This window comes from Apteryx mantelli, chromosome 32, assembly GCF_036417845.1.
Source record: "Apteryx mantelli isolate bAptMan1 chromosome 32, bAptMan1.hap1, whole genome shotgun sequence".
Taxonomy (NCBI): domain Eukaryota; kingdom Metazoa; phylum Chordata; class Aves; order Apterygiformes; family Apterygidae; genus Apteryx; species Apteryx mantelli.
In genome coordinates this window covers 784,939-811,896 of record NC_090009.1, presented here as the reverse complement: position 1 = coordinate 811,896, position 26,958 = coordinate 784,939, and the positions used below count along the sequence as shown (strand labels likewise).

The 26,958-nt window shown below is 67.1% G+C and overlaps 3 protein-coding genes and 1 long non-coding RNA gene across 15 annotated transcripts in view; 2 read left to right on the top strand and 2 right to left on the bottom strand.

Moving 5' to 3' along the window:
- SYNGAP1 (synaptic Ras GTPase activating protein 1) overlaps positions 1–12,124 on the top strand; it is a 38,927-nt gene extending 26,803 nt beyond the window's left edge. For 4 of the 11 annotated variants that reach the window (XM_067313668.1, XM_067313662.1, XM_067313671.1 and 1 more), the window contains 5 exons: positions 214–387; positions 2,448–2,659; positions 5,627–5,727; positions 7,451–7,519; positions 10,912–12,124. In XM_067313668.1, the coding sequence (XP_067169769.1) occupies positions 214–387; positions 2,448–2,659; positions 5,627–5,727; positions 7,451–7,519; positions 10,912–11,057 (702 nt within the window). In that variant the 3' untranslated portion in view covers positions 11,058–12,124. The remainder of the gene's footprint in view (positions 1–213; positions 388–2,447; positions 2,660–5,626; positions 5,728–7,450; positions 7,520–10,911) is intronic. The other 7 variants (XM_067313672.1, XM_067313666.1, XM_067313669.1 and 4 more) reach the window with 5 other exon arrangements.
- A 676-nt stretch (positions 12,125–12,800) lies between these two features.
- LOC136994698 (cardiomyopathy-associated protein 5-like) lies at positions 12,801–14,542 on the bottom strand. The gene is made up of 3 exons (XM_067313640.1): positions 13,957–14,542; positions 13,202–13,887; positions 12,801–12,884 (listed from the first exon to the last, which is right to left on the bottom strand). The coding sequence occupies exons 1-3, from the start codon at positions 14,219–14,221 to the stop codon at positions 12,801–12,803; spliced, it is 1,035 nt and encodes a 344-aa protein (XP_067169741.1). The 5' UTR covers positions 14,222–14,542.
- Positions 14,543–15,977: 1,435 nt separating this feature from the next.
- Positions 15,978–18,919, top strand: ZBTB9 (zinc finger and BTB domain containing 9). The gene is made up of 2 exons (XM_067313789.1): positions 15,978–16,053; positions 17,838–18,919. Exon 2 carries the CDS (start codon positions 17,840–17,842, stop codon positions 18,917–18,919), a length of 1,080 nt encoding a protein of 359 aa, XP_067169890.1. The 5' UTR covers positions 15,978–16,053; positions 17,838–17,839.
- Positions 18,920–21,636: 2,717 nt separating this feature from the next.
- LOC136994757 (uncharacterized) lies at positions 21,637–24,577 on the bottom strand. 2 transcript variants are annotated; one of them, XR_010886659.1, is made up of 3 exons: positions 24,479–24,577; positions 23,409–23,520; positions 21,637–21,776 (listed from the first exon to the last, which is right to left on the bottom strand). It is a non-coding gene; the product is annotated as an uncharacterized lncRNA (long non-coding RNA). The 2 variants fall into 2 exon arrangements; XR_010886660.1 differs by lacking the exon at positions 24,479–24,577 and adding an exon at positions 24,225–24,264.
- Positions 24,578–26,958: the final 2,381 nt, after the last annotated feature.

Sequence of the window (26,958 nt, the reverse complement as noted above, 5' to 3'; positions counted from 1 at the left end):
GGGATGGGGCCACCATGATGGGGATGGAGCCACCACGGCAGGGATGGGGCCACCACGATGGGGATGGAGCCACCACGGCAGGGTTGGGGCCACCACGATGGGGATGGAGCCACCGCAGCAGGGTTGGGGGCCACCGCGATGGGACGGGACCACCACGGCTGGGTGGGGACGGGCTCGGGGGTGGCCCGTCCCCGTGACGCCGGGGCGCCGCAGGCCTCGCAGACCCCGTCGACGCTGAACCCGGTGCTGCCGGCGGCGGAGCGCACGGTGGCCTGGGTGTCCAACATGCCCCACCTGTCGGCCGACATCGAGAGCTCCCACATCGAGCGCGAGGAGTACAAGCTCAAGGAGTACTCCAAGTCCATGGACGAGAGCCGGCTGGACCGGGTAAGGGCCTGCCCGCCCGCCGGGGCCCAGGCGTCCGGGGAACCCAGATGTCCAGGCCCAGAGGGACCCAGGTGTCCAGGGAACCCAGATATCCAGGCCCAGAGGGACCCAGGCGTCCGGGGCTGGAGGAACCGATGCACCTAGGCTCCAGGGGACCCAGGTGTCCAAGCTCCAGAGGGACCCAGATGTCCAGGGTCCAAGGGACCCAGGTGTCCGGGCCACAGGGAACCCAGGCATCCATGGTCCAAGGGACCCAGGCGTCCAGGGTCCAAGGGACCCAGGCATCCATGGTCCAAGGGACCCAGGCGTCCGGGGTCCAAGGGACCCAGGCATCCATGGTCCAAGGGACCCAGGTGTCCGTGGTCCAAGGGACCCAGGCGTCCGGGGCACAGGGAACCCAGGCATCCATGGTCCAAGGGACCCAGGCGTCCGGGGTCCAAGGGACCCAGGCGTCCGGGCCACAGGGAACCCAGGCATCCATGGTCCAAGGGACCCAGGCGTCCGTGGTTGAAGGGACCCAGGTGTCCGTGGTCCAAGGGACCCAGGCATCCGTGGTCCAAGGGACCCAGGTGTCCGTGGTCCAAGGGACCCAGGCGTCCGGGGCACAGGGAACCCAGGCATCCGTGGTCCAAGGGACCCAGGCGTCCAAGGGACCCAGGCATCCATGGTCCAAGAGACCCAGGTGTCCGTGGTCCAAGGGACCCAGGCGTCCAGGGCACAGGGAACCCAGGCATCCGTGGTCCAAGGGACCCAGGCGTCCATGGTCCAAGGGACCCAGGCATCCATGGTCCAAGGGGTCCGTGGTCCAAGGAACCCAGGCGTCCATGGTCCAAGGGACCCAGGCATCCATGGTCCAAGGGGTCTGTGGTCCAAGGAACCCAGGCGTCCATGGTCCAAGGGACCCAGGTGTCCATGGTCCAAGAGACCCAGGCGTCCATGGTCCAAGGGACCCAGGCATCTATGGTCCAAGAGACCCAGGTGTCTGTGGTCCAAGGAACCCAGACATCCATGGTCCAAGGGACCCAGGCGTCCATGGTCCAAGGGACCCAGGCATCCATGGTCCAAGGGGTCCGTGGTCCAAGGAACCCAGGCATCCATGGTCCAAGGGACCCAGGCATCCATGGTCCAAGGGGTCCGTGGTCCAAGGGACCAAGGTGTCCATGGTCCAAGGGATCCAGGTGTCCATGGTCCAAGAGACCCAGGCATCCATAGTCCAAGGGGTCCGTGGTCCAAGGGACCAAGGTGTCCATGGTCCAAGGGATCCAGGTGTCTGTGGTCCAAGGGACCCAGGCGTCCATGGTCCAAGGGACCCAGGCATCCATAGTCCAAGGGGTCCGTGGTCCAAGGGACCAAGGTGTCCATGGTCCAAGGGATCCAGGTGTCCATGGTCCAAGAGACCCAGGCGTCCGTGGTCCAAGGAACCCAGACGTCCATGGTCCAAGGGACCCAGGCATCCATGGTCCAAGGGTCCCAGGCATCCATGGTCCAAGAGACCCAGGTGTCTGTGGTCCAAGGGACCCAGACATCCATGGTCCAAGGGACCCAGGCATCCATAGTCCAAGGGGTCCGTGGTCCAAGGGACCAAGGTGTCCATGGTCCAAGGGATCCAGGTGTCCATGGTCCAAGAGACCCAGGTGTCTGTGGTCCAAGGGACCCAGACATCCATGGTCCAAGGGACCCAGGCATCCATAGTCCAAGGGGTCCGTGGTCCAAGGGACCAAGGTGTCCATGGTCCAAGGGATCCAGGTGTCCATGGTCCAAGAGACCCAGGCGTCCATGGTCCAAGGGACCCAGGCATCCATGGTCCAAGGGGTCCGTGGTCCAAGGGACTCAGGCGTCCATGGTCCAAGGGACCCAGGCGTCCGGGGCACAGTGGACCCCAGTCACCTGGACCCACGAGGGACCCCAACATCCGGACAGGATAAATTCGCTCCTCGCTCCCCCTCATGTCGAAGGCGCAGGCAGGGAACCGGGTGGCAATGGAGGGGACCCAGGCGTCCGGGTGGCGCCGGCGGGGTGGGGAGAGGGGCCCAGGCGTCCTGCAGTGTGCGCTGTGGCAGGTGAAGGAGTACGAGGAGGAGATCCACTCGCTCAAGGAGCGGCTGCACATGTCCAACCGGAAGCTGGAGGAGTACGAGCGGCGCCTGGTGTCGCAGGAGGAGCAGACGAGCCGCATCCTGCTGCAGTACCAGCACCGCCTGGAGCAGAGCGAGAAGCGCCTGCGGCAGCAGCAGGCCGAGAAGGACTCGCAGATCAAGAGCATCATCGGCAGGTGAGGGAGGGACCCGGCCGGCGGCGCCGGGGGGACGGGCGCCACGGGGGGACGCGGTGGGGCGTCGAGGGACGGAGCTGGGGGACGTGGGGACGGAGCGGGATGCGGGGGGACGTGGGACGTGGGGACACAGCAGGACATGGAGATCATGGAGGGATGCATGGGACATGGGGACACAGCAGGAGATGGAGGACGTAGAGGGATGTGTGGGACATGGGGGACTTAGGGACGTGGAGGGACATGGGGACACAGCAGGAGATGGGGATCATGGAGGGATGTGTGGGACATGGGGGACTTAGGGACATGGAGGGACGTGGGGACACAGCAGGACATGGGGGACATGGGACATGAGGGACACAGCAGGAGATGGGGGACATGGAGGGATGTGTGGGACATGGGGACTTAGGGACATGGAGGGACATGGGGGACATGAGGGACACAGCAGGAGATGGGGGACATGGAGGGATGTGTGAGACATGGGGGACATAGAGGGACGTGGGGACACAGCAGGACATGGGGGACATGGGACATGAGGGACACAGCAGGAGATGGGGGACATGGAGGGATGTGTGGGACATGGGGACTTAGGGACATGGAGGGACATGGGGGACGTGAGGGACACAGCAGAACATGGGGGACATGGAGGGATGAGTGGGACATGGGGGACATAGAGGGACAGGGGGACGTAGCGGGATGTAGGGGACATGCAACATGAGGGACACAGCAGGACATGGGGATCATGGAGGGATGTGTGGGACATGGGGGACTTAGGGACATGGAGGGATGTGGGGACACAGCAGGATGTAGGGGACATGGGACATGAGGGACACAGCAGGAGATGGGGGACATGGAGGGATGTGTGGGACATGGGGGACTTAGGGACATGGAGGGACATGGGGGACATGGGGACACAGCAGGACATGGAGGGACATGGGGGACTTAGGGATGTGGGGGGATGTGGGGACACAGCAGGATGGGGACATGGGACGTGAGGGACACAGCAGAACATGGAGGGACACGGGGGACTTAGGGACATGGAGGACTATGGAGGACCTGGGGACAGTGGGATGTGGAGGACATAGGGGACATGGAGGGATATGGGGGACATGGGTCACAGGGACACGGGTCACAGCAGGACATGGGGGACATGTGGACATGGGTGCACAGAGGGACATGGGGGATTTGGAGGAGATGGAGGGATCTGGAGGACAAAGGGACATAGGGGACATCGAGGGACACAGACGTGAAGGGACACAGTAGGTTATGGGGGACATAGGGGACACGGAAGGATATGGGGGACATGGGGACAGAGAGGGACATGGGGGATATGGGAGACACAGGGGACACTGCGACAGCAGGACATGGGGGACACAGGTGACATGAGGGGACGCAGCAGGACATGGGGGACGTGGGGACACGGGTGACATGAAGGGACAGAGAGGACATCGAGATGGGGGGGGACAGGGGCAGAGACGGGGAGATGCGGGGACGGGGGACGTGCGAGGCAGCTCACGGTCCCTCTGCGTCATCGTCCCTGTCCCCTCTCGTGGCCCCGGCCTCGGGTCCCCTCCCCGTGGCCTTGTCCCTGTCCCCACGGCCACCTCCGTCCCCATGGCCTTGTCCCCGTCCCCATGGCCACCTCTGTCCACCTCCCCTGGCCTTGTCCCCGTCCTGTCCCTGTCCCCTCCCAGGACTGAGCCCCGCTGGCCCTGTCCCCTCTCTCCATCGCTGTCCCCACACCGTGTCCTTGTCCCTGTCCCCATCCCCAGCACCCTGTGGCCGTGCTGGTCCCCGTGGCCATCCCCGTGCCTGTCCCCAGCACCCTGTCCCCATGCCCATCACCAGCACCCCATGGCCATGGTGGTCCCCATGGCTGTCCCCATCCCTCCGGCCATCTCCAGCACCCAATGCCCATGGCCATGATGGTCCCCACAGTCATCTCCATGGCTGTGCTGGCACTGGGGATGGTGGCCAAGTGACTCTGGTGAAGCCTGGCCCCAACACCCTGTCCCCATCCCCAGCACCCTGTCCCCATGCCCGTCCCCATCCCTCTGGCCACCTCCAGCACCCCATGCCCATGACCGTGGTGGTCCCCATGGCCATCCCCATCCCTCCAGCCACCTCCAGCACTCCATGCCCGTGGCCGTGGTGGTCTCCATGGCCATCCCCATGGCTGTCCTTATGACCGTGGTGGTCCCCATGCCTGTCCCCATCCCTCTGGCCATCTCCAGTGCTCCATGCCCATGGCCATGGTGGTCCCCCATGGCCATCCCCATGGCTCTCCCTATGGCCATGGTGGTCTCCATGGCCATCCCCATCCCTCCGGCCATCTCCAGCACCCCATGCCCGTGGCTGTGGTGGTCCCCATGCCCATCCCCATCCCTCTGGCCATCTCCAGTGCTCCATGCCCATGGCCATGGTGGTCCCCATGGCCATCCCCATGGCTCTCCCTATGGCCATGGTGGTCTCCATGGCCATCCCCATCCCTCCGGCCACCTCCAGCACCCCATGCCCGTGGCCATGGTGGTCTCCATGGCCATCCCCATGCCGGTGCTGGTGTCCATGACCGTGGTGGTCCCCATGCCCGTCCCCATCCCTCTGGCCATCTCCAGCACCCCATGCCCATGGCTGTGGTGGTCCCCATGCCCATCCCCATGGCTCTCCCTATGGCCATGGTGGCCCCCATGCCCGTCCCCATCCCTCTGGCCACCTCCAGCGCTCCATGCCCGTGACCGTGGTGGTCCCCATGGCCATCCCCATGGCTATCCTTATGGCCGTGGTGGTCCCAATGCCTGTCCCCATCCCTCCGGCCACCTCCAGCACCCCATGCCCATGGCCGTGGTGGTCCCCATGGCCCGTCCCCATGCCGGTGCTGGTGCCCGTGGCCGTGGCGGTCCCCACGGCGGTCCCCGTGGCGGTGGCGGCGGCGGGGGCGCCGGGGGCGGCGGCCGAGTGACTCCAGTGAAGCCTGGCCCCGCAGGCTGATGCTGGTGGAGGAGGAGCTGCGCAGGGATCACTTGGGCGCCCACGACGCCTCCGAGGGCCGCAAGCGCCTGCTCGACGCTCAGGTGGAAATTACAATGTCATTGCTCTGCTCCGTGTGCCCATGGCCCATCCCACCGCGGCGCCCGCGCTGGCCATGGGGTGGGGGGGCGGGGCTGGGAACGCCCCCTGGGGGCGTGGTCACCCCCCCCGGAGATATGGCCTCCTGGAGGTGGTCACCCAAGGCTGGTCACCCCCCCAAGGACATGGTCACCCTCCCCAGAGATATGGCCTCCTGGAGGTGGTCATCCAGGGTTGGTCACCCCCAAGGACATGGCCACCTGGGGATGGTCATCCCCCCCAGAGATATGGCCTCCTGGAGGTGGTCACCCAAGGCTGGTCACCCCCAAGGACATGGCCACCTGGGGATGGTCACCCCCCAGAGATATGGCCTCCTGGAGGTGGTCACCCAAGGCTGGTCACCCCCAAGGACATGGCCGCCTGGGGGTGGTCACTTGGGGATGGACACCCCAGAGATATGGCTTCCTGGGGATGATCACCCAAGGATGGTCACCCTGGGGACAGGGCCACCCCCCAGGGACACAGCCACCCCAGGGGATGTGGCCATCCAGGCACGGTCACCTGGAGATGGTCACCCCCCCCCCCCAGAGATACGGCCACCTCGAGGGACACGGCCACCTGGGGATTGTTACCTTGGGATGATCATCCCCAGAGATACGGCCACCCCAAGGGACATGGCCGCTCTGGGATGGTCACCCCCAGGGACATGGCCACCCTGGGGACCCGGCTGCCCTGGGGATGATCACCCAGGGATGGTCACCCCCCAGAGATACGGCCATCTCAAGGGACATGGCCACCTGGGGATGGTCACCCTCAAGGACATGGCCACCTGGGGATGGTCACCCCGGGGATGGCCACTCCCAGGGACATGGCCACTCCCCTGGACAAGGCCACCCAAGGATGGTCACCCAGGGATGGCCACCCCCAGGGATGTGGTCACCCAAGGGACGTGGCCAACTGGGGATGGTCACCTGGGGGTGGCCATCTTGACATGGCCGCCCAGGGACATGGCCACCTGGGGATGGTCACCCCCAGGGATGTGGCCACCTCAGGGACATGGCCACCTGGGGATGGTCACCCGGGGATGGCCACCCTCAGTGATGTGGCCTCCTGGGGATGGTCACCTGGGGATGGCCATCTTGGCATGGCCATCCAGGGACATGGCCACCTGGGGATGGACACCTGGGGACGGCCACCTCCAGGGACGTGGCCACCTCAGGGACGTGGCCACCTGGAGGTGGTCACCTGGGGGTGGCCACCCCCAGAGATATGGTCTCCTGGGGACGGTCACCTGGGGATGGCCACCTCCAGGGTCATGGCCACTCTGGGGGGGGGGGTGACATGGCCACCCCTGGGGACACAGCCACCACGGGGGACACAACCACCCCCAGGATAGGGATTGGAGGGGGGTGGGGGGGACGGACAACATGGCCACCCTTGGGGGGGGAGGGGTGGTGGGGGGACACGGCCACCCCGGCGGGGACACAGCCACCGCCTGGCAGGGACAGAGGGACAGAGCCACCCCCCCCCCCCCAGTGGGGACACGGTGGGGACAGAGCCACCCCCCCCGCCAGCCCCCACCGCCGCCACCACCCCAGCCTAGGGCCACGGCAGCCAGCGGGTCCCCAAGGCCACCCGCGTGGGTGTCCCCCCCCCCCAGCGCCGGCGGGCGCGCGTGTCCCCAAGGCCAGCGGCCCGGTGACGCCGCCGTGTCTCTCTTCGTCCTAGCTGTCCGTCAGGTAGCTCGGCCCGGCCTTGCCTTTGTCACGGGACCCTCGGCCTCCGGTGACACGCCAGGTGGGTCCTCCCGTCCCCTCCCCGCAGCGGAGCCGGGTGGCCCCGGCTCCCCCCGTGTCCGCTTGGGGACACGGGTCCGGGTGCCCCTGTCCCTCCTGTGTCCGCCTGGGGACACACGGGGACGTGGATCCGCATGTCCCCCGTCCCCTTCCCGTGCCTCCGTGTCCCCCCACGGGGACGATGGGGAACCCTTGGGGACACGGATCCGGGTGTCCCCGTCCCTCCCGTGTCCCTCTGGTGGACACCAGGGACCCTTGGGGACGTGGATCCAGGTGTCCCTGCTCTTCCTGTGTCCCCTTGGGGACACTGGGGAACCCTCGGGGACACGGATCCAGGTGTCCCTGTCCCTCCTGTGGCTCCATGTCCCTCTGGGGACACTGGGGAATGCATGGGGACACAGATCCAGGTGTCCCCGTCCCTCTGGGGACACTGGGGAACCCTTGGGGACAGCAGGGTCCAGAGCATGGCCAGGACCTTGTCCCCTCCCCAGCCTAGTTCATCTCGGATCCTTCTCCGGGGACGCGGATCCAGGGTGTCCCCGTCCCTTCTTGTGTCCCCATGTCCCCCTGAGGACGATGGGGAACCGTCGGTGACATGGATCTGGCATGTCCCCATCCCTCTTGTGTCCCCATGTCCCCCTGGGGACGATGGGGAACCGTCGGTGACATGGATCTGGCATGTCCCCATCCCTCTTGTGTCCCCATGTCCCCCTGGGGACGATGGGGAACCGTTGGTGACATGGATCTGGCATGTCCCCATCCCTCTTGTGTCCCCATGTCCCCCCTGGGGACGATGGGGAACCGTCGGTGACACGGATCCGGGGTGTCCCCATCCCTCTTGTGTCCTCGTATCCCTCTGGGGACGATGGGGAACCGTCGGTGACACAGATCCGGGGTGTCCTCATCCCTCTTGTGTCCTCGTATCCCTCTGGGGACATGGATCTGCCATGTCGCCGTCCCTCTTGTGTCCCCACGTGCCCCCGAGGACGATGGGGAACCCTTGGGGACACGGATCCAGGTGTCTCCATCCCTCTGTGTCCCTTCGGGGACATCGGGGAACCCTCAGAGGACATAGATCCAGCATGTCTCCGTCCCTCTTGTGTCCCCATATCCCCCGGGGACGATGGGGAATCCGTGGGGACATGGATCCAGGTGTCCCCATCTGTCTTGTGACCCTTGGTGGACACCAGGGATCCCTTGGGGACACAAATCTGGGTGTCCCCATCCCTCTGTGTCCCCATGTCCCCTTGTGAATACCAGGGAACCCTTTGGGACATGGATCCAGGGTGTCCCCATCCCTCTTGTGTCCCCATGTCCCCCTGAGGATGATGGGGAACCTGTGGGGACACAGATCCAGGTGTCCCCATCTGTCTTGTGTCCCTTGGTGGACACCAGGGATCCCTTGGGGACATGGATCTAGGTGTCCCCATCCCTCTTGTGTCCCTCGGTGGACACCAGGGATCCCTTGGGGACACAGATCCAGGTGTCCCCATCACCACATGTCCCTCGGTGGACACCAGGGATCCCTTGGGGACACAGATCCGGGTGTCCCCATCCCTCTTGTGTCCCTTGGTGGACACCAGGGATCCCTTGGGGACATGAATCCAGGTGTCCCCATCACCATGTGTCCCTTGGTGGACACCAGGGATCCCTTGGGGACACAGATGCAGGTGTCCCCATCACCCTATGTCCCTTTGGGGACAGATGGGGACACGGATCCAGGTGTCCCCATCCATCTTGTGTCCCTTGGTGGACACCACGGATCCCTTGGGGACACGGATCCAGGTGTCCCCATCACCGTGTGTCCCTCGGTGGACACCAGGGATCCCCTAGGGACACGGATCCAGGTGTCCCATCACCCTATGTCCCTTTGGGGACAGATGGGGACACGGATCCAGGTGTCCCTATCACCGTGTGTCCCTTGGTGGACACCAGGGATCCCTTGGAGACACAGATCCAGGTGTCCCCATCACCGTGTGTCCCTTGGTGGACACCAGGGATCCCTTGGAGACACAGATCCAGGTGTCCCCATCACCGTGTGTCCCTCGGTGGACACCAGGGATCCCTTGGGGACACAGATGCAGGTGTCCCCAGCACCCTATGTCCCTTTGGGGACAGATGGGGACACAGATCCAGGTGTCCCCATCCGTCTTGTGTCCCTTGGTGGACACCACGGATCCCTTGGGGACACGGATCCAGGTGTCCCTGTCACCGTGTGTCCCTCGGTGGACACCAGGGATCCCTTGGGGACACGGATGCAGGTGTCCCCATCCGTCTTGTGTCCCTTGGTGGACACCAGGGATCCCCTAGGGACACGGATCCAGGTGTCCCATCACCCTATGTCCCTTTGGGGACAGATGGGGACACGGATCCAGGTGTCCCCATCCCTCTTGTGTCCACTGGTGGACACCAGGGATCCCTTGGGGACACGGATCCAGGTGTCCCCATCACTGTGTGTCCCTTGGTGGACACCATGGATCCCTTGGGGACACGAATCTGGGTGTCCCCATCCCTCTTGTGTCCCTTGGTGGACACCAGGGATCCCATGGGGACACAGATTCAGGTGTCCCATCACCCTATGTCCCTTTGGGGACAGATGGGGACACGGATCTGGGTGTCCCCATCACTGTGTGTCCCTCGGGGGACACCAGGTCAACCCCTGCTGTCCCCATCCCCGTGTTTCCGCCCCCCCCCCTTTCCCTCCCCCTTGCCCTGGCGATGCCACCACCGTGTCCCCACCGTCCCCTCCACGCTGGCCCTGTCCCCCCCCCAACCCCCCCCCCCACCACGGTGGCCAGGGGAGGGACAGGGCAGGGGGACGGGGGGGGGGGTGTCATCGTCCCCCCCCCCCAAAAAAACACCCCCCCAAGAACCCAGCGCGGGCGCCCCGGCGTCACCACCCGCCTCGTCTCCATCCTCGGTGTCTCGTGTGCGTGTCCCCATGTCACCGGGGGTTGGGGGGGGGGGACGACAATGATGATGTCACCGTGCATGTGTCCCCCACCATGTCACTGGGGTGCAACGGGGGGGGGGGGACGACGATGATGTCACCGTGCATGTCACCGGGGTGCAATGGGCGGGGGGACAACGATGTCACCGTGCATGTCACCGGGGTGCAACGGCGGGGGGGGGGGACAACGATGACGTCACCGTGCATGTGTCCCCACCATGTCACCGGGGTGCAATGGGCGGGGGGTGACGCCGATGCTGCCGCCGAAGCCGCCGAGCAGGTGAGTGTCGGGGATGACGGCGGGTGGCAGCAGGGCGGATGCGGAGGGGGACGACGGGGGGGGGAGGTGACGGGTGGTGGCGGCAGGGGAGGTGACACCGGGCGTCCGTCCGTCCGTCCGTCGGCGGCGCCGGGGAGTAAACAAGCGGCGTCGCTGCTTGCAGGAGAGGCAGTTTCCCGCCGTGGGTGCAGCAAACCCGGGTGTGAGCGGCGCCGGGGTTTGGAGCGTCCGGGCGCCCGGGCAGCCCCCGCCTCCGCCCCCGCCACCCCCGATCACGGCCAACGGCGACCTGCGCACCCCCGCTGCTGAGCACTAGCCACCGCCGGGGGGGCCGCCGCCGCCCCCCCGTCCCCAGCGTCCTTGTCCCCTTCCTCCTCCGGTGTCCCCCCACGCCGCCGCCGGCCTCCTCGTCCTTCCCCCGTTCGGTGCCGCCGCCGCGGGGCGTCTCGTTTCCTTCCTGCTCCACCACTTTCTTCCCCCCGTGCGCTGGATGCTCCGTGCACCGGATCGCTTTCGGGCGTTGGATGCTCCGTGCATCCGGAGCGGGATGGCCCCGGTGCAACGTCTCTCCGTGCGCCGGACTCGCCGTGCATCCGGAGCGGGACGGCCCCGGTGCATCGTCTCTCCGTGCGCCGGACTCGCCGTGCATCGTCTCCCCGTGCACCGGACTCTCAGTGCACCGGATCTCCCCGTGCACCCGGAGCGGGACAGTCCCCAGGCATCATCTCTCCGTGCATTGGACTCTCCGTGCATCGTCTCCTCGTGCACCGGATGCTCCGTGCATCATCTTCCCATGTGCCGGATGCTCCGTGCAGCAGATCTCCCCATGCACCAGAAGCAGGTCGGCCCTGGTGCATCGTCTCCCCATGCACCGGACTCTCCGTGCATCGTCTCCCCGTGCACCGGATGCTCCATGCACCAGATCTCCCCATGCACCGGACTCGCCATGCATCGTCTTCTTGTGCACCGGATGCTCCGTGCACTGGATCTCCCCGTGCACCCGGAGCAGGACGGCCCCGGTGCATCGTCTCCCCATGCACCGGACTCGCCGTGCATCATCTCTCCATGCACTGGACTCTCTGTGCATTGTCTCCTCATGCACTGGATGCTCCATGCACTGGATCTCCTCATGCACCCGGAGCGGGACAGTCCCCAGGCATCATCTCTCCATGCATTGGACTCTCCGTGCATCATCTTCCCATGCACGGGATGCTCCGTGCAGCAGATCTCCCCATGCACCGGGAGCAGGACGGCCCTGGTGCATCGTCTCCCCATGCACCGGACTCTCCGTGCATCATCTCCTCGTGCACCGGATGCTCCGTGCACTGGATCTTCCCGTGCACCCGGAGCAGGTCGGCCCTGGTGCAACGTCTCCCCGTGCACCGGACTCTCCGTGCATCGTCTCCCCGTGCACCGGATGCTCCGTGCATCATCTTCCCATGTGCCGGATGCTCCGTGCACTGGATCTCCCCATGCACCGGACTCTCCGTGCATCGTCTCCTCGTGCACTGGATGCTCTGTGCACCGGATCTCCCCGTGCACCAGGAGCAGGACAGTCCCCAGGCATCATCTCCCCATGCATTGGACTCTCCGTGCATCATCTCCCCGTGCACCAGATGCTCCGGGCACCGGATCTCCCCATGCACCAGAAGCAGGATGGCCCTGGTGCAACGTTTCCCCGTGTGCCGGACTCTCCGTGCATCAGCTCCTCATGCACTGGATGCTCCATGCATCATCTTCCCATGTGCCAGATGCTCCGTGCACTGGATCTCCCCATGCACCAGAAGCAGGTCGGCCCTGGTGCATCGTCTCCCCATGCACCGGACTCTCCGTGCACCGGATCTCCCCGTGCACCGGGAGCAGGACGGCCCTGGTGCAATGTCTCCTCGTGCACCGGATCTCCCCGTGCACCGGATCTCCCCGTGCACTGGGAGCAGGACGGCCCTGGTGCAATGTCTCCTCGTGCACCGGATCTCCCCGTGCACTGGGAGCAGGACGGCCCTGGTGCATCATCTCCTCGTGCACCGGATCTCCCCGTGCACCGGGAGCAGGTCATCCCTGGTGCAATGTCTCCTCGTGCACCGGACTCTCCATGCACTGGATCTTCTCGTGCACCGGACTCTCCGTGCACTGGATCTTCTCATGCACCGGACTCTCCGTGCACCGGATCTCCCCGTGCGCCGGGAGCAGGACGGCCCTGGTGCATCGTCTCCCCGTGCGCCGGCACCGGCTGCTCCCTCGTGCGCCGCCTCCCCGCGCCCCAGCCGCTCTCGTGCGCTCACGGTCCCTCCTGCCTCGCTTGCTCCCCGTGCACCGGGATCGGGATCTCCTTGTGCATCACCTCCCCGTGCACCGGGATCGGGATCTCCTTGTGCATCACCTCCCCGTGCACCAGGACCGGGATCTCCCCATGCGTCACCTCCTTGTGCACCAGGACCGGGATCTCCCCATGCGTCACCTCCTTGTGCACCAGGACTGGGATCTCCCTTGTGCATCGTCTCCCCATGCACCAGGATCTCCTTGTGCACCAGAAACTCCCTGTGCACCAGGACCTTGTGCATCACCTCCCTGTGCACCAGGACCGGGATCTCCCCATGTGTCACCTCCCCGTGCACCGGGACCGGGATCTCCTTGTGCATCACCTCCCCGTGCACCAGGACCAGGATCTCCCCGTGCGTCACCTCCCCGTGCACCAAGATCTCCTTGTGCACCAGAACCTCCCTGTGCACCAGGATCTCCTTGTGCACCAGGACCTTGTGCATCACCTCCCCGTGCACCAGGACTGGGATCTCCCCATGCGTCACCTCCCCGTGCACCAGAACCTCCCCGTGCACCAGGACTGGGATCTCCTCGTGCACCAGGACCTTGTGCATCACCTCCCCGTGCACCAGGATCTCCTTGTGCACCAGAACCTCCCCGTGCACCAGGACCTTGTGCATCACCTCCCCGTGCACCAGGACCGGGATCTCCCCATGCGTCACCTCCCCGTGCACCAGGATCTCCTTGTGCACCAGGACCTCGTGCGTCACCTCCCTGTGCACCAGGACCGGGATCTCCCCGTGCGTCACCTCCCCGTGCACCAAGATCTCCTTGTGCACCAGAACCTCCCCGTGCACCAGGTCCGGGATCTCCTCGTGCATTGTCTCCCCATGCACCAGGATCTCCTCGTGCACCAGAACCTCCCCGTGCACCAGGATGTCCCCATGCACCAGGACCTTGTGCATCACCTCCCCGTGCACCAGGATGTCCCCGTGCGTCACCTCCCCGTGCACGGGGGGTGCGGGGGAGGGGGGGGAGGGGTCCTCGTGCGGTGCAGCCCGCGCACGGGCGTCGGGGGACCCTCGTGCATCGGCCCTGTGCACCGAGTGTCCCCTTGCACCGAGTGTCCCCGTGCACCAGGACTGGGGTGTCCCCTTGCACCGAGTGTCCCCGTGCACCAGGACCAGGATGTCCCTGTGCATCACCCCGTGCATCGAGTGTCCCCGTGCACCAGGTGTCCCCGTGCACCGGGACCGGGGTGTCCCCGTGCATCATCCCTTGCACCAGGGTGTCCCCGTGCACCAGGACCGGGACGTCCCCATGCACCGAGTGTCCCCGTGCACCGAGTGTCCCCATGCACCAGGACCAGGATGTCCCCGTGCACCAGGTGTCCCCGTGCATCACCCCGTGCACCGAGTGTCCCTGTGCACCGAGTGTCCCCGTGCATCAGGACCGGGGCGTCCCCGTGCATCGCCCCGTGCACCAAGATGTCCCCGTGCACCGAGCGTCCCCGTGCATCAGGACCGGGGTGTCCCCGTGCACCGGGTGTCCCTGTGCACCGAGTGTCCCCGTGCATCAGGACCGGGGTGTCCCCGTGCACCGGGTGTCCCTGTGCATCAGGACCGGGGCGTCCCCGTGCATCGCCCCGTGCACCAAGATGTCCCCGTGCACCGAGTGTCCCCCGTGCATCAGGACCGGGGCGTCCCCTTACCCCGGGGCGTCCCCGTGCTCCCCCCACCCCCACCCCCCCCCGCGCCGCCCTTCGCCCCGGAACCGGGACCGGGACCGGGACCGGGGTGGGGGGGGGGGGAGGTAAAACCCCGCATCCCCCCACGCTCCGGGGCGCCCCCCCCCCCCCGCCCCGCCGGCCCCGGGCCCCGCCGGCGCCTCGACAATCTCCCGCCTCGGCGGTCTCAGGAGCGGCCGCGCCGGGCCGGGGCCGGGGCCGGGGCCGGGGCCGGGGCCGGGGCCGGGGCCGGGGCCGGGGCTGGGCTGGCTCCAACCCCCCCCCCGGGCCGGGCGGCGCCGCGGGGCCGCGGGGCCTTTAATAAACACGGATCGGTCTTTTACCGGCTTTCGCCTGCGCCGCGCGGGCCAATAGCGGCGCGGGGGGAGGGCGGGGCGGCGGCGGCGCTGGCCAATGGCGGCGCGGCGGGGGCGGGGCTTCCCACCCCTCCTCCCTCCCTGGAGTCACCCGGCGGGACGGGGGGGGGGGCGGCCGGGGCCGCGCAGGGTTCGGAGGGGGCGGGGCTTCCCCGGGGGTTCCGAAGGGGGCGGGGCTACATGGGTTCGGAGGGGCGGGGCTTTCCCCGGGGTTCAGAAGGGGGCGGAGCTTCACGGAGTTCGGGGGCGGGGCTTCCCCGGGGTTCAGAAGGGGCGGGGCTACATGAGTTTGGAGGGGGGCGGGGATTTCCCGGAGTTCCGAAGGGGCGGGGCTTCCCCGGGCTCGCAGGGGGCGGGGTTCAGGAGGGGGCGGGACTTCCTTGGGGCTCAGAGAGGGGCGGGGTTTCCCGGGGTTCAGGAGGGGGCGGGGCTTCTTGGATTCGGAGGGGGCGGGACTTCCCCAGGCTGGGGGTGGGTGGGTGGGTGGGGTGGTTTCACCGTTTGGAAGGGGGTGGGGCTTCCCGGGGTGGGCGGGCCCGTTGAGGCTTGGAGGGGGCGGGGCTTCCCCTGGGGCTCAGAGGGGGGCGGGACTTCCCTGGGTAGGCGGGGCTTGGGGGGGTCAGTGGGGGCAGCGCAGCCTGGAAGAGGGGGCGGGGCTTCTCCGGGTTCCAGAGGGGGGCGGGGCCGTGGCTGTCCGAGGGGGGCGGGGCTTCCCGGGGCCCGGCAGCGCAGCCTGGGAGGGGGAGGCGGGGCTTCCCCCGCGGTGCGGAAGGGGCGGGACTTCCGGGGGTGTTCGGAGCAGGGGCGGGGCTTCTCGGTGGCGCCACGCTGGCGGGGGCGGGGCCTCGCGGCGGCGGGGGGCGGGGCCGGAAGGGGGCGGGGCGGGGCTCTGGGGCCGGCGGAGGCGGCGCGGGACTCGCTCGGAGACACCGAGAGGCCGAAGGTGCGCGGGGGGGGGGGGCGGGGCGGCTATAGGGGGGTCTGGGGGGCAATAGAGGGGTCTGTGGGGCCGGGGGGGGCAATAGGGACGGTCCCGGGGGCAATAGGGGGTCTATGGGGCAATAGGGGCTCTATGGGGCCGGGGGGGGGCAATAGGGACGGTCCCGGGGGCAATAGGGGGTCTGTGGGGCAAGGGGGGGCAGTAGGGATGGTCACCAGGGGCAATAGGACAGTCCGAGGGGCAATAGGACGGTCCCTGGGGCAATAAGAGGGTCTATGGGGTGAGGGGGGGCAGTAGGACGATCCGTGGGGCAGTAGGATGGTCCGTGGGGCAATAGGATGGTCCCTGGGGCAATAAGAGGGTCTATGGGGTGAGGGGGGGCAATAGGATGATCCAAGGGGCAGTAGGACAGTCCGAGGGGCAGTAGGACAATCCGAGGGGCAATAGGACGGTCCGGGGGGCAGTAGGACGGTCTGAGGGGCAATAAGAAGGTCCGAGGGGCAATAGGACGATCTGTGGGGCAGTAGGATGATCCGAGGGGCAGTAGGACGGTCCGTGGGGCAATAAGAAGGTCCGAGGGGCAATAGGACGATCTGTGGGGCAGTAGGACAGTCCGTGGGGCAACAGGACAGTCTACGGGGCAGTAGGACGGTCCGAGGGGCAATAAGACGATTCGAGGGGCAGTAGGACAGTCTGTGGGGCAGTAGGACGATCCAAGGGGCAATAGGACAGTCCCTGGGGCAATAAGAGGGTCTATGGGGTGAGGGGGGCAGTAGGACGATCCGTGGGGCAATAGGACAATCCGAGAGGCAGTAGGATGGTCCGTGGGGCAGTAGGACGATCCGAAGGGCAGTAGGACGGTCCATGGGGCAATAGGACGGCCCGTGGGGCAATAGGATGATCCGAGGGGCAGTAGGACAGTCCGGGGGGCAGCAGTGGGGCTGTAGGGGGGCCCGAGGGCAGCTGGGGCCATCACAGTGTCCCCAAGGCCGTCGCGGTGTCCCTGGGGTCGTGGTGGTGTCCCTGGGGCCATCGTGGTGTCCATCACGGTGTCCCCAAGGCCATCGTGGTGTCCCCAGGGCTGTCGTGGTGTCCATCCCAGTGTCCCTGGGGCCAGGGTGGTGTCCTTGGGGCCACGATGGTGTCCTTGGGGTTGTGGTGGTGTCCCTGGGGTTGTGGTGGTGTCCTTGGGGTTGTGGTGGTGTCCTTGGGGCCATGGTGGTGTCCCTGGGGTCGTGGTGGTGTCCTTGGGGCCACGGTGGTGTCCCTGGGGTCGTGGTGGTGTCCCTGGGGCCACGATGGTGTCCTTGGGGTTGTGGTGGTGTCCTTGGGACGATGGTGGTGTCCATGGGGCCATTGCGGTGTCCCTGGGGTTGTGGTGGTGTCCTTGGGGTTGTGGTGGTGTCCTTGGGGCCATGGTGGTGTCCCTGGGGTCGTGGTGGTGTCCTTGGGGCCACGGTGGTGTCCCTGGGGTCGTGGTGGTGTCCCTGGGGCCACGATGGTGTCCTTGGGGTTGTGGTGGTGTCCTTGGGACGATGGTGGTGTCCATGGGGCCATTGCGGTGTCCCTGGGACTGTCATGGTGTCCCTGGGGTCATGGTGGTGTCCTTGGGGTCGTGGTGGTGTCCTTGGGGCCACGATGGTGTCCCTGGGGTCGTGGTGGTGTTCCTGGGACCGTTGCAGCGTTCCCGGGGCCACGGTGACGTCCCCGGACCCGTGGCGACATCCCGGCGGTCTCCTTCCGCCCCGACGCCACGTCCCCACGTGTGTCCCCATCCCCCCGGGCAGGCATGGAGACGGCGGGACGTAGCGTGCAGCTGGAATTCCCGCAGTACGCGGCGGTGTTGTTGGAGGCCCTCAACCGGCAACGGTTGGCGGGACAGTTCTGCGACGTGGCGGTGCACGTGGGCGGCCGGATCTTCCCGGCTCACAAGAGCGTCCTGGCCGCGTCGTCTCCGTACTTCCACGACAAGCTTCTGCTGCGCGACGCCAGCTGCCTGGTGCTGCCCGGCGTCATCGAGGCGGAGGCCTTCGGCAACCTGCTGCAGCTCATCTACTCGGGCCGCCTCACCTTGCTCCTGGAGGCCCTGCCCAGCCACCTGCTGGTGGCCAGCGGCTTGCAGATGTGGCAAGTGGTGGACCGTTGCTCCGAGATCCTCAAGGAGCTGGAGGGAGGCCCGCGGCGCTGGGCGGCCCGCGGCGAAACCGCGGTGGCCACCGCCGCCGCTGCCGCCGAGGAAGTTCTCCAGATCCACGTGGCGCCGGCGGAGGAGGACGAGGAGGACGAGGAGGAGGAGGAGGAGCGGCCGCCGCCCCGCGCCGACGTAGAGGAAGGTGGCGGCGGCGTGGTGGAACCGCCCAAAATCTACGTCAAGCAAGAGGTGGGCGACGCCGGCGGGTTCCTCCGAGCCGAGGAACCCGCCGCCGCGGCGGGCGCCGAACCCGGCTACGTCCTGGCGCCGGTGACAAGTGCCACCACCACGGCGGCGGCCTGGAAGCCCGTGGACCTTCACGGCAACGAGCTGCTGGCTGCTCCGGCGGCCGGCCAAGCTCTTCACGGTCCCGTGAAGGTGCCGGCGGCGGCGGACGGCAAACGGTTCGGTTGCCTGTGCGGCAAACGCTTCGCCGTGAAGCCCAAGCGCGACCGACACATCACGTTGACGTTGAGCTTGAGACCTTTCGGTTGTGCCGTGTGTGACAAGCGCTTCAAGCTCAAGCACCACCTGACGGAGCACATGAAGACCCACGGCGGCGCCCGGCACGCCTGCGCCGACTGCGGCCGCCGCTTCCGCGCCCGGCCCTGCTTCCTCAAGCACCGGCAGCTCTGCAAGGGGCAGGGTTGGGCCGCCGCTTGTTGGACCTACAAGTGATGGTTGGGGGCGGGGGGTGGGGTGGGGTGGGGTGGTGGCCTTGGGCGCCGGGTTGTTGCCTCACTTGGGGCTGCGGGTTGGTTCTTGGCGTTGGGTTGGTTCTTGGCGTTGGGGGGTTGCTCCTGGTGTTGGGTGGTTGGTTCTTGGCGTTGGGTGGTTGGCTCCTGGCGTTGGGTGGTGGCTCCTGGCGTTGGGTGGTTGCTCTTGGCCTTGGGTGGTTGCTCTTGGCCTTGGGTGGTTGCTCTTGGCCTTGGGCAGTTGGTTCTTGGCGTTGGGTGGTTGGTTCTTGGCGTTGGGTGGTGGCTCCTGGCGTTGGGTGGTGGCTCCTGGCGTTGGGTGGTTGCTCTTGGCCTTGGGTGGTTGCTCTTGGCCTTGGGCAGTTGGTTCCTGGCGTTGGGTGGTTGGTTCTTGGGGTTGGGCGGTTGGTTCCTGGTGTTGGGTGGTTGGTTCTTGGCGTTGGGTGGTTGCTCCTGGTGTTGGAGGGGTTGATGGTGGGTTTGGGGGAGGTTGATGCTGGTTTTGGGGGGTTGATGGTGCGTTTGATGGTGCGTTTGAGGGGTTGATGGTGGGTTTGGGGGTTTGGTCCTAGTTTTGGGGGATTTGATGGTGAATTTGATCCTGGTTTTAGAGGTTTGATGGGTTTGGGGGTTTCATGGTGGTTTTGGGGGGGTTGATGGTGGGGTTGATGGTGGGTTTGGGGGTTTGATGCTGGTTTGGGGGGGTTGATGGGGGGGTTGATGCTAGTTTGGGGGGTTTCATGGTCTGTTTTGGGGGTTTAATGCTGGTTTTAGGGGTTTGATGCTGGTTTTGGGGTGTTTCATGGTCTGTTTTGGGGGTTTAATGCTGGTTTTAGGGGTTGATGCTAGTTTGGGGGGTTTCATGGTCTGTTTGGGGGGTTTAATGCTGGTTTTAGGGGGTTGATGCTGGTTTTGGGGTGTTTCATGGTCTGTTTGGGGGGTTTAATGCTGGTTTTAGGGGGTTGATGCTGGTTTTGGGGGTTTTGTGGTCTGTTTTGGGGGTTTAATGCTGCTTTAGGGGTTTGATGCTGGTTTTGGGGTGTTTCATGGTCTGTTTTGGGGGTTTAATGCTGGTTTTAGGGGGTTGATGCTGGTTTGGGGTGTTTCATAGTCTGTTTTGGGGGTTTAATGCTGGTTTTAGGGGGTTGATGCTGGTTTGGGGTGTTTCATAGTCTGTTTTGGGGGTTTAATGCTGGTTTTAGGGGGTTGATGCTGGTTTTGAGGGGGGTTGATGGTGGGTTTGGGGCTTGATCCTGTTTTTTGGGGGTTAATCCTGGATTTTTGGGGTTAATCCCGGATTTTGGGGGTTAATCCCGCCTAATCCCGCCTTTTCGGGTTTGCTCCCGGCGCCCGGCCCCAGCTCGTCCCCGCCGTGGCCGCCCCCCCCCCCCCCAAACCCGTATGAGGCCCCGCCCCCCAGCACTTCCGCTTCCGGTGCCGCGCTGGCTTCAGCGCCGCGTGACGCGCATGCGCGCGCGCGGGGCGCCGCCTCGGCCAATGGGCGCCGCGCGGGGAGGGCGGGAACGCGGCAGCCTATCCGGGGAGGGGGGGGGCGGGACGTTGCTATGGGGCCCGGTCGCCATGGCAACCGGGGCGCGCCACCCCCCCCCCATCCCTGGGCCGGTGCCACCATCACCGCGGGGACAACGGGGACAACTGGTGACAGTGGTGACACGAGGACACGCGCTGGGTATGCCAGTGGCACCACGATGCTGGGGACAGCAGGACACTGGGGACACCGGGACGGTGGCACCGGGATGCTGGGGACACCTGGGTGCCAGGACAGCGGTGACGGGACAGCGGTGGCACCAGGCTGCTGGTGATGCCACTGTGCCAGCGACTTTGGGGACACTGCTGCCACCAGGATGCTGGTGATACCAGGATGCCAGTGACACCAGGACACTGGTGATGCCAGGGACAGTGGCACTCGGATGCTGGTGCCACCAGGACGTGACAGCTGGACGCTGGCAATGCCAGGGACAGTGACACGAGGACACCAGTGCCACCGGACACTGGCAATGCTGGGGACAGTGCCACCAGGACACCGGTGCCACCAAGACACCAGTGTCACCAGGACGCTGGTGCCACCGGACACCAGCAATGCCGGGGACAGTGACACTCGGACGCTGGTGCCACCAGGACACCAGCGACAATGAGGACATCGGGGGGATGCTGGTGACACCAGGACACTGGCAATGCCGGGGACAGTGTCACTAGGATACTGATGACACCAGGATGCCACTGCCACCAGGATGCTGGTGCCACCAGGACACTGGCAATGCCGGGGACAGTGACACTTGGACGCTGATGACACCAGGATGCCGGTGCCACCAGAACACCAGTGGCAACGGGGACATCGGGGGGACGCTGGTGACACCAGGACACTGGCAATGCCAGGGACAATGACACTTGGATGCTGATGACACCAGGACACTGGTGACACCAGGACACCAGTGACAGCAGGACACTGGCAATGCCGGGGACAGTAACACAAGGATGCTGGTGCCACCAAGACACCAGTGTCACCAGGACGCCAGTGCCACCAGGACACCAGTGACAACGGGGACATTGGGGGGACACTGGTGACACCAGGACACTGGCAATGCCGAAAACAGTGTCACTAGGATGTTGGTGCCACCAGGACGCCGGTGCCACCAAGACGCCAGCGACAACGGGGACACCGGGGGGGGGGGACCTTGGGGACACCGCGGGGAGGGGACACGCGTCACCGGGCCCCGTTCCGGGTCGCTTTCTCGCCCTTTCGGCTCCGTTTATTCCCGGTTTTTTTCCCTCAATCCGGCGCCTCCGGGCGGCCGAAAAGCTGCGAAAATCCGGCGAATCTGTCGAAAAGGCCAAAAGGCCCCAAAATCGCTGCCAGCCCCGGGGGGGAGGGGCGGGAAGGGCCACCGGTGGCACTGGGAGGCACTGGGAGGCACTGGGGGGACCCCAGGGGGACAGGGTGGCCCCTGGGGTGACACGAGGGGACACATGGGACTGGGAGCTACTGGGAGAGACTGGGAGGACCCAGGGGGGCCCCATGGTGACACGAGGGGACATGGGACTGTGGCACTGGGAGGGCACGGGGGGGACCCCATGGTGGCACGAGGGGACATGGGACTGGGAGCTACTGGGAGGGACTGGGAGGGCACAGAGTGACACCCAGGGTGACAAGGTGACCCCTGGGGTGACACAAGGGGACATGGGACTGGTGGCACTGGGAGGGGACTGGGAGGGGACAGGGGAACCCCATGGTGACACAAGGGGGACATGGGACTGGGAGCTACTGGGAGCTACTGGGAGGGCACAGGGTGACACCCATGGTGACACAAGGGGACGTGGGACTGGGAGGGCACAGGGTGACCCCATGGTGACACAAGGGGACATGGACTGGGAGCTACTGGGAGCTACTGGGAGGGCACAGGGTGACACCATGGTGGCACAAGGGGACATGGAACTGGGAGCTACTGGAGGGACTGGGAGGGCACAGGGTGACACCCAGGGTGACAGGGTGGTCTATGAGGTGACACAAGGGGACATGGGACTGGTGGCACTGGGAGCTACTGGGAGGGACTGGGAGGACCCAGGGAGGCCCCTGAGGTGACATCGGGGGACATGGGACTGGTGGAACTGGGAGCTACTGGGAGGGCCCAGGGTGACCCCGTGGTGACACGAGGGGACATGGGGCTGGTGGCACTGGAGGACCCAGGGTGGCCCCTGGGGTGACACAGGGTGACATGGGACTGGGAGGCACTGGGAGCTACTGGGAGGGACTGGGAGGGCACAGAGTGACACCCATGGTGACAAGGTGACCCCTGGGGTGACATGGGGGGGACACATGGGACTGGAGCTACTGGAGAGACTGAGGAGACCCAGGGGGGCCCCATGTGACACAAGGGGACATGGGACTGGGAGCTACTGGGAGGGACTGGGAGGGCACAGAGTGACACCCAGGGTGACAGGGTGGTCTATGAGGTGGCACAAGGGGACATGGGACTGGGGGCACAGGGTGACGCCCATGGTGACACGAGGGGACATGGGACTGGGAGGGACTGGGAGCTACTGGGAGGGCATAGGGTGACACCCATGGTGGCACAAGGGGACGTGGGACTGGGAGGGCACAGGGTGACACCCAGGGTGACACGAGGGGACATGGACTGGGGGGGCACTGGGAGCTACTGGGAGGGATCGGGAGGACCCAGGGTGACACCCAGGGTGACATGAGGGGACATGGAACTGGGAGCTACTGGGAGGGACTGGGAGGACCCAGGGTGGCACCCAGGGTGACAAGGTGGCCCCTGAGGTGACATGGAGGGGACATGGGTCTGGTGGCACTGGGAGACCCTCAGTGTCACCCCCTACGGTGACACGGGGGGGGGAAGGACAGGGGCCTGGTGGCACCGGGAGGCCCCGCGGTGGCCAGGGGGGGGGGGGGGGGACAGGGAGGGGGACATGGGGGGGGGACGGTGACTCACCCGGACGCCGGGGCCCCCCGCGGTGGCCCGGGGACGTCGGGGACGTCGTCGTCGTCGCCCAGGATGGCGGCGCCCAGCGCCCGCAGCTCCCGCACCAGCGTCCCCAGCGCCCCTGCGGGGACACGGCGGTGGCACCGCGGGGACACGGGGGGGGACACGGCGGTGGCACCGCGGGGACACGGCGGTGGCATCATGGGGACACGGGGATGGACACGGTGGTGGCACTGGGTGGCACCAGGGGGTGACACGGTGGCATGGAGAGAGGGCCGGGGTGCACCGGAGGGGGGTGACACGGGTGACACGAGGTGACACGGCACCAGGGGACAGGACCCAGAGTCGGCACTGAGTGTCACTAGGGGGTGGCACGGGGGTGGGGTGGCACCCAGATGACATGGGGAGGTGACATGGGGGGGACCCAGGGTGTCACCGGGGGGGTGTGACATGGTGGCACCCAGGTGACACAGGGAGGTGACACGGGGGGGGACATGGTGGCACCGGGGGGGGGTGGCACCCAGATGACACGGGGAGGTGACATGGGGGGGACCCAGGGTGTCACCGGGGGGGGGTGTGACATGGGGGGGTGACATGGTGGGCGCTGGGGGTGACACAGGGTGGCACCCAGGTGGCACAGGGAGGTGACATGGGGACCCAGGGAAGTGACATGGTGGCCCGGAGGGGGTGTCACCAGCGTGTCACCCAGGTGACATGGGGGGGGACCCAAGGTGGCACCCAGGGGTGGCACATGGGGGTGACACACGCACTTGGGGACAGGGACAAGGTGTCGGGGACATGGGGGGGGGGGGTTGGGACACCTACCTCTGCCGGGGGGGGGCACCTCGTCCCTGCGCGGGGGGACTGGGGGGGGGGGACAGCGGTGACCCCCTGGGTCCCCATGTCCCCAAGTGTCACCCCATGTCCCCCCCCCAGGTCACCTTCACCCCCATGTCCCCACGTGTCACCCCCCCCACCCGTGTCACGCCATCCCGGTGGCCCTGTCCCCTCCCCGTGACCCATGTCACCCCCCCCACACACCCATGTCCCTTGTCACCCTCGTCCCCATGTCCCCATACCAGTAGCCGGGGACCGAGCGGGACCTGGCGCCGTGTCACCTCCTCCGGTGCCACCTTGTCCCGCGTCACCCGCGCCGGGGCCACCGCTGCGGGGACGGGGACGGGCCTCCGTGGGGACACCGCGGCGATGCCACCGCCGCCGGGGGGGACGACGCCGCCGCACGGTGTCCCCGCGTCCCCGCCGTGTCCCCGCTCACGGCTGCCTCCTCGCGCCGCCTCCGTCGTCACCGCCGGGCTGGGGACGGGGCGGTGGCACCGTGTCACCGGGGCGGGGGGGACCTGCCACCACCGGGGTCCCCAAGGTCCCCTTGTCACCTCCAGGGTCCCCTTGTCATCCCTGGGGTCACCTGCCACCATCAGGGTCCCTTGTCACCCCTTGGGGTCCTCAGGGTCCCCTTGTCACCCCCCAGGTCCCTTCGCCACCATCAGGGTCCCCCTTGCCACCATCAGGGTCCCCAAGGTCCCCTTGTCACCACCAGGGTCCCCTTGTCACCTCCAGGGTCCCCTTGTCGCCCCTGGGGTCACCTGCCACCACCAGCGTCCTCCTGCCACCATCAGGGTCCCCAAGGTCCCCTTGTCCCCCCCTGGGGCACCTGCCACCATCAAGGTCCCCTTGTCACCCCTGGGGTCCTCAGGGTCCCCTTGTCTCACCCCCAGGTCCCCTTGTCACCCCCCAGGGTCCCCCTGCCACCATCAAGGTCCCCTTGTCACCCCCGGGGTCCTCAGGGTCCCCTTGTCACCCCCCCTGGGGCACCTGCCACCCCCAAGGTCCCCTTGTCCACCGCCAGGGTCCCTTCCTCACCCCCAGGGTCCCCCTTGTCGCCCCCTGGGGTCCCCTGCCACCCCCAGCGTCCCCCGTCACCCTCGGGGTCCCCTTGTCACCCCCTCGCTGTCCCCACCGCAGGGGGCCCAGGCGTCCGGGCGCCCCCCCCCCCCCCCCCCCACGACTCACCCGTCCTCCGCCAGGTGCCACCGCGGCCGGGCCGAGGCCACCCGCCCTGGGGACAAGGGACGGCGGTGACGGGGACGCCGGGGAGGGGGGGGGGAAGGTCCCCGTGGGTGTCACCCCCCCCCCACGGCGTCCCCGTCACCGCAGCGTCACCCCCCCCGACGTCCCCCGCGGTGACGCCACGGTGTCCCCATGGGCATCCCTAGTGTCCCCCTCCCCCCCCCTCCAGTGTCCCCTTGGGTGGCCCCGCAATGTCCCCGTGGTGTCCCCACGATGTCCCCACGGATGTCCTTGTGATGTCCCCATAGGCATCTGCCCCCAATGTCCCCACAATGTCCCCATGGTGTCCTCCCGATGTCCCCTGATGTCCCCCCAATGTCCCTCTATGTCCCCGCAGTGTCCCCATGATGTCCCCATGGGTGTCCCCCCAGTGTCCCCATGATGTCCCCCTGGTGTCCTCCCAATGTCCCCTGATGTCCCCCTGGTGTCCCTCCATGTCCCCATGGGTGTCCCCCCAATGTCCCCATGGTGTCCCCATGGGTGTCCCCCAGTGTCTCCATGGGGTCCCTCCCCTCAATGTCCCCATGGTGTCCCCATGGCGTCTTCCCAATGTCCCCTGGTGTCCCTCCATGTCCCCATGGTGTCCCCATGGTGTCTTCCCAATGTCCCCTGATGTCCCCTGATGTCCCCCAATGTCCCCATGGTGTCCCCCCAGTGTCTCCATGGTCTTCCCCTGGTGTCCCCACGATGCCCCCCCCCAATGTCCCCATGGGTGTCCCCCTGATGTCCCCCTGGTGTCCCTCCATGTCCCCATGGTGTCCCCCCAACGTCCCCATGGTGTCCCCACGGGTGTCCCCCCGGTGTCCCTCCATGTCCCTGCGGTCTCCCCATGGGTGTCCCTGCAGTGTCCCCATGGTGTCCCCATGGTGTCCCCGCGGCGTCCCCTCACCTCGGAGGCGGCGCAGGCGCCGGGCCGCCAGGGCCAGGCGGTGGCCGAAGCCATCGAGGCGCCGGGTGGCCGCCGCCAGCTCGTCCTGACGCCCCGCCAGCGCCCCGGCCCAGCCTGCGGGGACGCGCGGGGACACGTGGGGACACGTGGGGACATCGTCCCCGGTGGCTCCCCGCCGGCCGCCGCGGGGACAGCGGCGCGCGACGGGGCGGGGGGACACAGGGGACGCGGGGACGTGGGGACGCGAGGGGACGCGTGGGGATGCTTGGGGACGCTTGGGGACGCGTGGGGACAGGGACGTCACCTGCGGGTGGCCGCCAGCAGGTCGCCCAGCGCCTCCTCGGCCGCCTCCGCCCGGCGCCGCTGCCCGACCTCGGCCGCCCCGGCCTGCGCCAGCGCCACCGCCAGCCGCTGGGGACAGGGGGGACACGGGGGTGACACGGGGACACGGGGGGACATGGGGACACCAGCCCGCACCAGCGCCACCACCAGCCGCTGGGGACATAGGGGTGACACAGGGGGGACATGGGGACGCACCGGGGACACCAGCCTGTGCCACTGCCAGCCGCTGGGGACACACCA